The sequence below is a fragment of the Arachis ipaensis genome, chromosome B2 (genome assembly GCF_059453495.1).
Source record: "Arachis ipaensis isolate K30076 ecotype BB chromosome B2, ASM5945349v1, whole genome shotgun sequence".
Taxonomy (NCBI): Eukaryota; Viridiplantae; Streptophyta; class Magnoliopsida; order Fabales; family Fabaceae; genus Arachis; species Arachis ipaensis.
In genome coordinates this window covers 105,244,255-105,256,309 of record NC_142437.1, presented here as the reverse complement: position 1 = coordinate 105,256,309, position 12,055 = coordinate 105,244,255, and the positions used below count along the sequence as shown (strand labels likewise).

Here is a 12,055-nt window from a genome sequence, read left to right as displayed (position 1 = left end):
CTATTGTGCAGTCTTTATTAAATTATATATTGGGGACTTAAAATGCTTCACATTCTTTATCCCTTTTCAGAAGCAATGTGATATCTAGAAAAATTGTATATTATATGAATATATGTCATGTATTATAGTGTTCCTCCAATGGCTCTATGTTGGTCTTGGATTTTATTAGTCCTTCGTGTTAATTGTTTATTCATATTACTGAAATGGATGATTAAAGTTTAAAAGGGATAATGTTGTAAAAAACAATGTGACAAAATGTGATTAATCTTTAGATGCTTAAATGGCTTTCGCTTTTTCATAGCATCCAATTATTAGTTTATTACTATGATTTTGTTAAAAATTTTTTATTGGTCTAGCAGATGCTAAATATATTAAAAAAGTGAATACTCCAATGAAGATTTTATAATTGTCATTATGTAAATATTTTATTTTGATCATTAGATAATAAATTCTAAAGTTTAATTTTCATATGCTATAAAAAGGGCAAAAAACCATATTGAGCCAAAGCAAGAATCTTGTAACCAAAATGCGCCAAATCCAATTTCATTTCAACAATGAGCCAAAGTGTATTTTTATATAATTCGAACCAAGCTGGTTCGAATTGCACTCCTTCATAATTCGAACCAACATGGTTCGATTTAGTGTTGAACCTTTTTGAATAATTTGAACCAATAAGGTTCGAACTTCTCTCATACATAATTCGAACCAGGGTGGTTCGAATTATGCTTTGAACTCGATTCCATGTAATTCGAACCAGGCTGGTTCGAATTACTCCTAGTGCACTCCTTAATAATTCGAACCAGGCTGGTTCGAATTAGGTGTGATTCGACTATATAAGGAGTTCGAATCACCCTCATTCGAACCATTCTCCCTCCCCCCTACCCCACAAAATCTCAGAGAAAACGACCCAGATTCTCTCCGAGGAAGACCTGAACGGACAACTCTGCTGATGGGGGACGATCCGGCACGGTTATATCGGTTGGACGGAGTCACTCATATAGCCGGGGTCATCAACGACGAGGTTAGTACGGAAATATTTTTGATTCAAGCGTTAGTTGTGCCTTAGTGGTTTTGTATCTTGGTTAGACGGTACTTTATGTTAGTGGTTTATGTAGGTGGTTTAGGTGAGGGGATTATGTAGGTGGTTTATGATAGTGGTTTAAGCTAGCGGTATAAGTTAGTGGTTTATGTTAGTGGTTTAGGGTGGTGGTTTAGGGTAGTGGTTTTTGTTAGTGGTTTAAGTCAGTGGTTTTTGGTAGTGGTTTATGTTGGTGGTTTATATTAGTGGTTTAGGATGGTGGTTTAGGATAGTGGTTTTTGTTAGTGGTTTAAGTCAGTGGTTTTTGGTAGTGGTTTATGTTGGTGGTTTATGTTAGCGGTTTTTGTTAGCGGTTTTTGCAAGCGGTTTTTATATGTGGTTTAGGGTAGTTGTTTAATGCTAGGTGGTTTAAGTAAGCCGGTTTATTGAATTTGTTTCTTGTTAATGGCTCTCGTTAATTGTGGTATATGCTAGCGGTTTAGTTGTGTGGTTTAGGGTTTGTTTTCCAGTTAGTTATCTTTCATGTAATGTTATGCTGTTTAATTTAGCAAAATGGTTAATGTAAACCGGTTTACTGTAAACCGGTTGATGTGAACCGGTTTACTGTAAAACCTGTGTAGTTATATATCTCAGTATGCGGTTCTTTTCATGCGCAGCCCGAGCGATGCATTAGGAGCATGAGGCGGCAGCAGGGCATGCGTCTTGATGACAGATACGTTCCATACTTGCAGATGGCAGGGCTATACCATCTTGCAAGGCTGAACGACCGGTGGTTCCGGGTAGACGAGGCGCTCGTCAGTGCATTCGCGGAGAGATGGCGTCCCGAGACGCACACTTTTCATATGCCGTTCGGAGAGTGCACGATCACACTCCAGGACGTGGCATACCAGCTGGGTTTGCCAGTCGATGGTCGTTACGTGAGCGGGTGCCTGTCAGAGTTCCATATATACATCGATGGCGGCCGTCCACCCTGGGTCTGGTTCCAGGAGTTGCTAGGAGTTATACCTCCTCCCAGTCAGGTTCAGAAGTACGCAGTGAACTGCAGCTGGTTTCAGGAGACCTTTGGTGAGTGCCCTGAGGATGCAGATGATGACACTGTTCGCCGATATGTCCGTGCGTACATCATGATGTTGCTGGGCACGCAGCTGTTTGCGGACAAGTCTGGCAACCGGATTCACATTAGATGGCTTCCATATGTAGCGAGGCTGGAGGAGCTGGGTACGTACAGCTGGGGTTCGGCAGTACTGGCCTGGTTGTACCGGTGCATGTGCAGAGTGGCAAACAGACATGTTGTGAAGTTAGCGGGCCCTCTTCAGCTACTGCAGTCTTGGATCTTTTGGCGGTTTCCTCAGTTTAGGCCTGCAGGATATGAGACTTTCAGCTGGCCGTTGGCGTCGAGGTACTATACTGGGCCTATTCTTTTTCAATATGACTTACAGAATTGCGTGTATGTTAATACTCTATTGCATAATGTAAACACATATATTAGTATATGTAACTCATGTGTATGGTGCAGATGGGCAGGTTACAACCCTTCCGGTAACGAGAAGGGTCCGAGAGTGCAGATGTGGAAGCTTAGGATAGACCGGTTACAGTCCAAGGAGGTTAGTATGCTAATTAATAACTGATGCTCTTTTAGTTAAATATTTTACACTTGGGTCGTACAGTTGCCCTGATAAGGGTGGGTTCGTTCTGCAGTTTATATGGATGCCGTATAGTAGCCCCAACGTACTTCAGGTGTTGCATCCGGAGGTTTTGGAGCCTCGGCACATGGCGGTGTGGCGCTCTGTGACCGCGCTGATCTACTTTGCTGTCATAGAGTGGCATCAGATAGATCGTGTTCTTCCTCAGTTTGGAGGGGTACAGGCCCCTCCGCGTCCCGCCTTGAACATCGACTTTCTGATGTCCAAGGACGGGAGAGGCGGCGATCGATGGTTCCCCTCTTCCATGCGGAAGTGGCATGCATACTGGGACGCTCGTCATGACAGTGTATTGAGGTTCGACGTTGTTGCCGACCCTGGACCGTCTCATCAGTTCCTTCAGTGGTGGAGTCAGCATGGGAAGAGGTTCTTGGCCCCGGACACTCAGCTGGGGGATCCGAGATCAGTTCCTATACCAGTTGAGTCCTCACAGCGGGGTCCGGGGCGAGTGCCTGACATGGATCCTCCGGATGACGTGCCTGACAGGCGCAGGGTTGAGAGGAGGATGGGTGTAGGGACACGGAGGAGCCAGCGTCAGTGGAGGTGGCCGGATCATAGGGCGAGGAGGGGTGCTGACCATGGGGACGACGATGACGACCAGCCTGGCCACGTTGGAGGAGGCACACACGATGGAGGTACTAGTACACACGATGGCGGTCATGGAGGTGAGTGGTATGGCACAGGGGTCGGTGACGGGGCTGACACTGGTGCCGCTGGACCTGGATCGGTCCCTCTTGGAGATTACTTCGTTGGTGTGCCAGCGGATGATCAGGCTGAGCAGGGTGGTACACCTTGGCGCATATCAGGATCACAGTGGGCAGACTTTGTTGGGTCAGACTCGCTTGTTGGGGACTTCGGGAGTCCACGCTTCCTAGATGAGATCACCGCCATCATGCAGGGTGACGTGACCCCCCGCAGAGCTGGCCAGACCTCAGGGATCCAGGCCCCCTTAGATGTTGATCTGAACGAGCCTCCATTCTCATCCGCTGGTCAGCAGTTTCGTCTTGGAGGTACCCCTACATCCGCCTTCACCGCTGCATCAGAGTCTATCGCAGGATCGTCGGCAGCCCCGTTGCGTGTTGCGCCACCAGTACAGCCTGCTCCGCAGGAGGAGGAGGATGAGATAGAGGATGAGGAGCCGCCTGTCCGTCGAGGTCAGAGGGCACGGGTAGCACGTCGCTGTGGTACTGGTTCGCATCTGTTTAGATGAGTCACATTTCATGTATTTTGTTTCCTCTATTTCAGTCATGTATGATAGTTAGGTGTACTTTTCTTGTTATGTAGTGCTCTGTTTATGTATGTTGTTAGTAACTTGTGTTCGGGGACGTTGACTATTTGTATTAAATGATACATGACAAGGTATAATGATTTCGTTTAGTTATTAAAATGAGGATCAACGAGTCCTGTAGTATTACTTGTAATGAAAGACAACATACTCATTACTACTCGCAAATACCAAAGTACAATGCATTAATCTCAACAAGTTACATACGTGGTCAAGCAATGCATCTAATAAGACAACTTAAATGTAAATAACACTAAGAATAACATCATGGAAGCTAATTTCGCCCTGTCTGAGACGATCCTACTACCTGTGGGCATCTACGTCTAGTGTGTCCGGGTTGGCGACAAAGGCCACACCATTTTGGCCTGTTTGGATCTGCCTCATCTATATTTGTCCGTATCCTTGTGGATCTAGGCCTCCCCTCTCTCGCACGCCTTCTGTTTGGGTCCGGAATCACGGTGGGCCCATCGTAGGGTGGCCAGAAGCCCTCCGGGATTGGAGGTGTGAATCCCAACCGATAGACATTGAACACCGAGCTAATCTGATAGACGCTATGAACATAGGAGCTCCAGCTCACACGTGCGTAGGCACAGCATGCAAGTGCGTGCTGACACGGGAAATGAAGCGCCTAAAAGTACCCACAGTCACATGTCCGGGAGGCAAGCGATACTCGGTAAGTACCCAATGAGAAAGTACCAGTCGGAGTGGTCTCCGCAACGGTGAACTCGGAGTTATCACGGTCATACAACGTCACCGTGAAGCACCTGGCCGTCTTCAAGTTGGCCTCAATACACTTCACCAAATACTGACTGAACTGCTGTCCGGTGCCCATCTGGGTCTCAGCCTCTCGCCCCTTGCGAACAAAGAGTTCGGCCAGCCTACCATATGTTGCCTTCACCAGGGATGCTACAGGAAGATTTCTTACACCCTTGAGGATTGAGTTCACACACTCGGAGATATTCGTCGTCATGTGACCGAATCTCCTTCCCTCATCGCGATGCTGCGTCCACAAGGGGTAATCAATACGGTTCGCCCACTCACACATCGCCGGGTCTTCAGACCGCAGTATATCAAACCAGTAATCAAACTCAACCTCAGTCTTCGCGTACGCTGCATTCACCAGAAGCCTCCTAGCGTCTTTGCCCTTGAAGGTAAGGGCGAAATTAGCCGCTACGTGTCGTATGCAGAATGCACGGTACGCAGATGGCGGTAACCAACCTCCGTCCGGGGCCTCAAGCGCAGACTTGATGCCGTTGTGCCTATCCGATATAACCAGCAGACCGGGCTGCGGGGTCACGTGCTGCCGAAGGTGCGAGAGAAAGAATGTCCAGGACTCCGCATTCTCACCCTCTACTAGTGCGAATGCGACAGGTAGAATGTTGGAGTTCCCGTCCTGTGCAATCGCAATGAGCAACGTTCCCCCATACTTACCATATAGATGTGTGCCGTCAATGCTGACTAGCGGCTTGCAATGCCGGAATGCCTCGATGCACGGAGGGAAAGTCCAGAAAAGTCTGTGGAAATAAGCTTGAGACTCGTCCACCTGTCCTCCAACTAGAACCGGGCTCGTCCTGAGGACCGCAACAGTACCAGGCATCGTCAGCTGGACACCCAACACCCACCTAGGTATCTCGCTGTATGACTCATCCCAATCACCGTAGATGAGGCCAACGGCCTTCTGCTTCGCCATCCATACCATCCTGTAAGTCGGCCTAAAACCAAAATGCGCTGCCGTGGCGTTCAGGAGCACCTTGATGCTAACCGATGCGTCAGCCCTAACCATTGGCATAATGAACGCCGAAATCACAGAATGATCCAAACTTCTGTGATCACTTGATATGGATGTGGCCAGGCAAGTGTGAGGGCCATTGTACCGTTTGACCTCCCAAATGCCCTTGCGCTTCCGGAGACTGAGTCGAATCAACCATGTGCACCCATTCCCGAACTCGGAACACTTGCCCACATACCGGCGGTGATCGGACTCCACCACCTTGTACTGTACCCCTCGCCGGATGCTGTAAGTCTTCACACTTAACAGGGCCTCATCTTTATCCTGGAATTGCTGACCAACTTGGAACTCTGTGAGACCAGCATTCCCTTCCGCATCTCTAGCTCCGAATCCAACAGGGTGCCCTAGCGCACCCTCATGCGTCATGGCGTCCAGGTCCAGCGAAGAAAAATATGGTGGATACTGCTGTGTGCCAGAGCTAGAACCACCGCCAGCCAATGCAGGCCGAGCCGCTACAACCTCGTCCCCGCTATCATCCTCAATCGTTTCGGGCTCAACGTCGTCCTCATCAGGATCACCCAATTCTCCGTCTCCGACGCCAACCGGTGGAACGCCGTGTAAAGCGTTTGGCAGAACATCAAAGGATCCTACCTCGTCGCGGACGCCGTCATTCAAATCAACAGCAAATGACGGAGAGGCGACAAGTTGGGCCACTGGCTCGTAAACTGGGACGGAGGAAAAAGCCACAGCAGCCATGGAACTGGAGCCAGCTGCCGTGGCTACATTGGTGGTATTCCGGTTCGAACCCCCTGAGCTGGATACCACATCAACCAGCTTTGCCAGCAACTCTGGTGTGCGGACCTCCGGAAACTGCCTCCGACAAAGAAACATGACTTGGAGGTCCTCATCACTACCAATCGTGAGACAATCATACTTCACCGTATCGTGCAGGATCGTGACTGGAATGCGATAGAAAAACTTCTTAATCCGCTTCGCACCTTCCAGGCCAAGTTTCATCAGCACAGATCTAACCAGGTCATCATAGCTTGTCGTTCGATTCACCACAATATAGAGAGGATTCTTATCTGTGAACTTCACTCCGGACCGAGTTTTCCTCTTGATGGATCCTCTGTGGTGTACCAGAACAACAAAACTCTCCTCCTCACTAGCCATCTTACGTCCTCTAATGAGAGCAAATCACGTTTACAGGGTTTATATAGAGCTCTAAGTCCTACTAATTCGAACTAACCTGGTTCGAACCATGATACATGTAATTCGAACCAGCCTGGTTCGAATTACTACAATCAACCTCTCTCCCCATAATTCGAACCAACCTGGTTCGAACTAACCTTCTTCGAACCATGATGCATGTAATTCGAACCAGCCTGGTTCGAATTACTACAATCAACCTCTCTCCCCATAATTCGAACCAACCTGGTTCGATTTATTAAAACTAATCTCCGCATAATTCGAACTCAACCGGTTCGAATTACATGCTTTCCTGGTTCGAACCTAACCGGTTCGAATTATTTACATTTTTCCAGTAGTAGTTCGAACTTAGATGGTTCGAATTACTTGCTAATAGAGTTCGAACCTGGGTGGTTCGATTTATATAAATATGCCTCTTGACTTATTGCTGAAACAAATTTCTGTTTGGCGTATTTTGGTTAAACATTTCTGCATGTGGCTTAATATGGTTTTTTGCCCCTATAAAAATGTTATCTTTATTTAAAGTGTGACAAAATAAATAAGTCATACTTTTTAAGTTAAGATTATGATGAGAGAATGTTAAAGAGTAGTTACCTATTAAAAATACAGGTAAGAATGGGATATTGGAATGTACAACATTTTTTATTTGTTTATTTGTTTTTACCAAAGTTAGCCTCTAAAAATTTACAAAATTTCAACAAACTTTGCTTTATAGGTGAAATATGTCAAATTTTGTGATTTAGGAGACTCTTTAGAAATTATTGTCAAAACTAAAATATTTTCTAGTGCTAAACTGGCAGTTTATTAGCATTTATTTATAAAAAAAAAAAAAAAAAAAAAAAAAAAAAAAAAAAAAGAAATTCTTGATGAAGTTGATACATGTGAACTCTCCTTGCATGCACATAGATAGTACAGTGCTAGAACTCTATTGGATTGAGCTGACTCCACTCTATGTTCTTTATAGTTTATAGGTCTGTAATGAACCCTACTATTATTTGTCTACTCTATCCTCTTGCATTTTTACTCCTCAATTACAATAAGTAATATTATTTTATTTTATTTGCCTTGCACTTTTTAAAAAAGCATATAATTTTTCAAAGTCTTGTGCATTCTTACAACAGTTACATCGGTCTTTAACTCTCTTAGCTAAGGCAAGTTTTTCAATGAGACAGATTTAAGAAACTTTGATAGACTATGGGCTATACTACAATGAGTAATCTACAGGTATAAGTTTGTTATGTCAATCAACTTTAATTAAATTGGTCTAATATAAAAAAAAAAATTTTACCATTCTTATTCACTTATTTATCTAAATTTTATTGTTTAATTGAGTCAAATTTAGTTTAAAAAAAAAAATTGTACGTATAGCACTTCTCTAGTAAATATAATTTAAGGACAAAGTGATGTGGTGTATTTGTAATTTATTTCTTTTGTTTTCACTTATGATCCAAAAATTATCTCATATTAATAAGATCTCATCTAAGTATGGTAAGTAGAGATTAATTAGGTAATATATATATATATATATTATTAAATAGAAATTATATTGGTCATGCAATAAAAATTACTTGTAATAAATACCAAAAATATTTGTAAAGTTAAGGGATCAAATTATAATTTTTAAATTTTTTGAAATCCTTGTCTCAGATAAAGATAACATCATCAAAGCATAAGTTTTATATTTAATTTTATAAATTAAATGATAATTTAATTAGTATAATATTTTAATTATTTTATAAATTATATATTTATATAATATAGTTGTTTATTTTATATTGTACATATAATTATTTTGTTATTTTTTTTGAAAAAAAATTTAAGTTTTATATTCCTATACTATTTTGGAGGACTATATTTTATATCAATTTTTTCAACATCAAAAATTCTGATCATGATTCCTTAGATGTTAATGAGTCAAAGGACGATTTTTAATGAATTTTTAAAAATCGTTTATTGTTCAGTTTTAAATTCATAAATTTGTAAAAATGTAGATTTTCTAGAATTTGAACTAAAACACAAAAGTTAGATTTTTATTCGTATTTGTTTTGATATTTTATTTGAATCTAAATTGAAATATTTCTTTATTCACATTTATGTTTTAAAGTTAATCAATTAACTTCAAAACAAGAAAATATCAATAATATGTATCAGTACTAAATCGAAGCTAATAGATTCGATTTATCATGTGCTTCCAACATAACATAGTGTAAATTGAATTAAATTGATTCGATTACATTGCAAAAAAATATAAATCGAATTTCATTATAAAGATAAAATTGGACATGTATGTAAGCCATTTTATTTTAGGACATTAATGTAATATTGATCCACATTTAATTTTTTTTGTGTGAATTACCCTTCTTTAATCCAGCAAGAAAAATATTTAGTTGTTCAAATTTTACTATAACGTTTGGTGATGACCAAATAGTAATTGCACCTTGATTAATAGTTATAGTTCTTCATTTAATAGTAAACAAGGCTTAATCAATCTCATTAAGAAAAGTGTTATATTGCTACAATTAGAAATTTAGAACTTATGAGGTACCTACTAACTATATAGTATTTAGCATGGAATTCAGGTGAAGATGCAGATTCTCACGTGAACATTGCGTCTTCTAAGTGAAGAACTCATGATGGATTGATGGAACGTTACAATTTCAATTTCTTTTGTTTTTCTCAGAACTTACATTTTCATTTCCTTCAATTAGATGCTTTAACATTAATTATTTAATATAGAAAATGACGTGCTACCAAACATGTACGTAACAACTTGGTTATGAGTTAAGACAACCATTACAATTACATACAGCCATGCAACGAATTGGTTCGCTTTGAAAAACGTATGGGGTAATAATATTAGAAAATTTTCAAGTGTTCCTGAAATATCGAATTTTCAGTAATTTTAACCATTAATTTTAATATATATATATCAACGGTTTAAATTATTAAAATATTGGTATTTCAAAAATATTTAAAATTCTTTCAATAATATTTATTTGATAATAATTATGATATTAATACTTATTATATATAAATTATAGATTATAATTATTAACAAATTATACTTTAAATTAACATTTGAATTCAAAGTTATTGTATAGTAAGGTAAAATTTTTATATATTTAAATTTTTAAGTTTTAATATGATATTATTTATATTTATATCATAAAATATTATATTATTTAAAATTTTAAATAACCTTTTTTAATTAATTAATTAATTAATATTTATATTTTCTAGTCTTATTCCTTGCTGACTTAAATTATTTATCAAAAGTTCAAATAAAAAACTTTCCCATATTTACCAATAATGTAGTCAATAAGAAAATGATAATAAGAAGTACGCGTACCATACTCTTAAATTCATAAGAAACGTTTAAATAATAGCCATTATAATATCATATATCCATATCTAAAAGAAAATGACATAAACAATTCATGACAGCTGAGATTTCTATGAATTATTGTATACAGGAAATCAGATAAGGAAGAAAAGTAAGAAACTTTATTTTAGGAAAAAAAAAAAGAATGAATAATGATACTTAAATTTGTGTGAGGTTATGAGTAACATTACTTATTTTAAAAGTTCTATTTGTTTCTTCTTTTCCCCTTATTTAAAAAAAATTGCAATGAGAAAATAAATTACATAAATAATTGAAATTTCAAAAGAAACAATGAAGGGAGGAGACAAACTAAAAAAAAATTGTTGTGCTCTGTTATTTTTCTCCATATTTCTTTCCATGATGTACAATCTTATTTCTTCTCAGAATAGTTCATTTTCGTTATTTGCTTTTCAACCATCAAAAAAGGAAAAAAAAAAAAAAAAAAAAGGAGTAATGCTGCTGGTCCCAATTCACTTGGCATGTCTTCACAATTTCGTGAGCAAACATCTAAGTGTATCCAAAAGTTTGGATGGATATATCCCAAATTATTTGAGTAATTATAAAGATATGAGTAGAAATTATATGCGGCCAGCATTACTCCACCAAGAATTCCAAAGTTTATTATTGTGTATATGGATAAAAGTTTACGTGTAGCGATTTTTATGTAAAATTATTAGTTAAAAATTATTAGATAATAATTTAATTAAATATATTAAATTATTTAATGGTTCTTAACTAGTAATTTTATATGAATATAACTATATATAAATTTTTACTGTTATCCTTCACACCTTTATATTATTAGAGACAAATATGAAATAAGAAATCCAAAATTTTTTTTAACTATGCTACATATATTATTTATTTTTAATTTAATTAATATTTACTTACACCAAATTAAAGGAAAATTCTAGGGGGCAACAACTTTCTTAAATTTTGGCCAGCATGTAGCCAACAAAGAAAAATAAGTTATTGAATGAAATCTCACACCAATCTCACACCATTAAAACCATCGTTGATGGTTACAAATCACAAAAGTTGCTTGCCTAGCATTTCTCCCAAATTAAAACACTGATTACTAATATCTAAACTAGATGCATATGGCTATATATATTAGTTGGTTCCTTTGAATATAAATAACACTTCATTAATAGACATAGCTTTAAATATCAGTTATATTTAACATGCTCTTACCTTTAATAAAACGGAAATAAATAATAAATAATACTTAAAAGTCAAAATATTTTGATAAAATTTAAATGATAATCCTTTTGAAAGTATGAATGATCTTTTCATTCATTTAATAAAAATTCAGTTTGTTACTTTGAAATTAACTATTAATAGTAGAAAAAATGCTAACATGTTTTTTTTTCCAAAACAAAAAGGAAAAAATTTATAACAAGATCATAAAGTATTTGACAAATTTGGATTAATTTTTAAAATAACTTATAACTTTACTTAACGGAACTTTTTTATATGCGACGTTAGTATTGACAGAAGAAAAGAGAAAATAAAATTATTGAGTATAGAAATGAGAATAAGGACAAGTGTATAACTTGGCCTTATTTGAGCATTTTGTTATGGTTAGTTACTTTTTAAAATATGTTATGAAGTCTGTTGTAACTGCTTTAGCAGACTTGGGTATATATATAGAACAGAGTTGTGTAACTAAGGCTGAGTTAGTGTAAAATTCTTCACGTTTCAATATTGA

At 38.5% G+C, this 12,055-nt stretch overlaps 1 protein-coding gene across 1 annotated transcript; it reads right to left on the bottom strand.

Moving 5' to 3' along the window:
- Positions 1-4,298: 4,298 nt before the first annotated feature.
- Positions 4,299-4,856, bottom strand: LOC148575102 (uncharacterized). Its single transcript, XM_088506053.1, has 2 exons — positions 4,695-4,856; positions 4,299-4,631 (listed from the first exon to the last, which is right to left on the bottom strand). The coding sequence occupies exons 1-2, from the start codon at positions 4,854-4,856 to the stop codon at positions 4,299-4,301; spliced, it is 495 nt and encodes a 164-aa protein (XP_088362179.1).
- Between the last annotated feature and the right edge of the window lie 7,199 nt (positions 4,857-12,055).

Bases quoted from the DNA above. Each gene is read 5' to 3' on its own strand.
- LOC148575102 (XM_088506053.1), bottom strand. From the start codon at position 4,856: ATGGGCACCGGACAGCAGTTCAGTCAGTATTTGGTGAAGTGTATTGAG. The intron at 4,632-4,694 runs GTATCGCTTGCC...TTCCCGTGTCAG, and splicing joins TCTCATTGGGTACTTACCGA to CACGCACTTGCATGCTGTGC.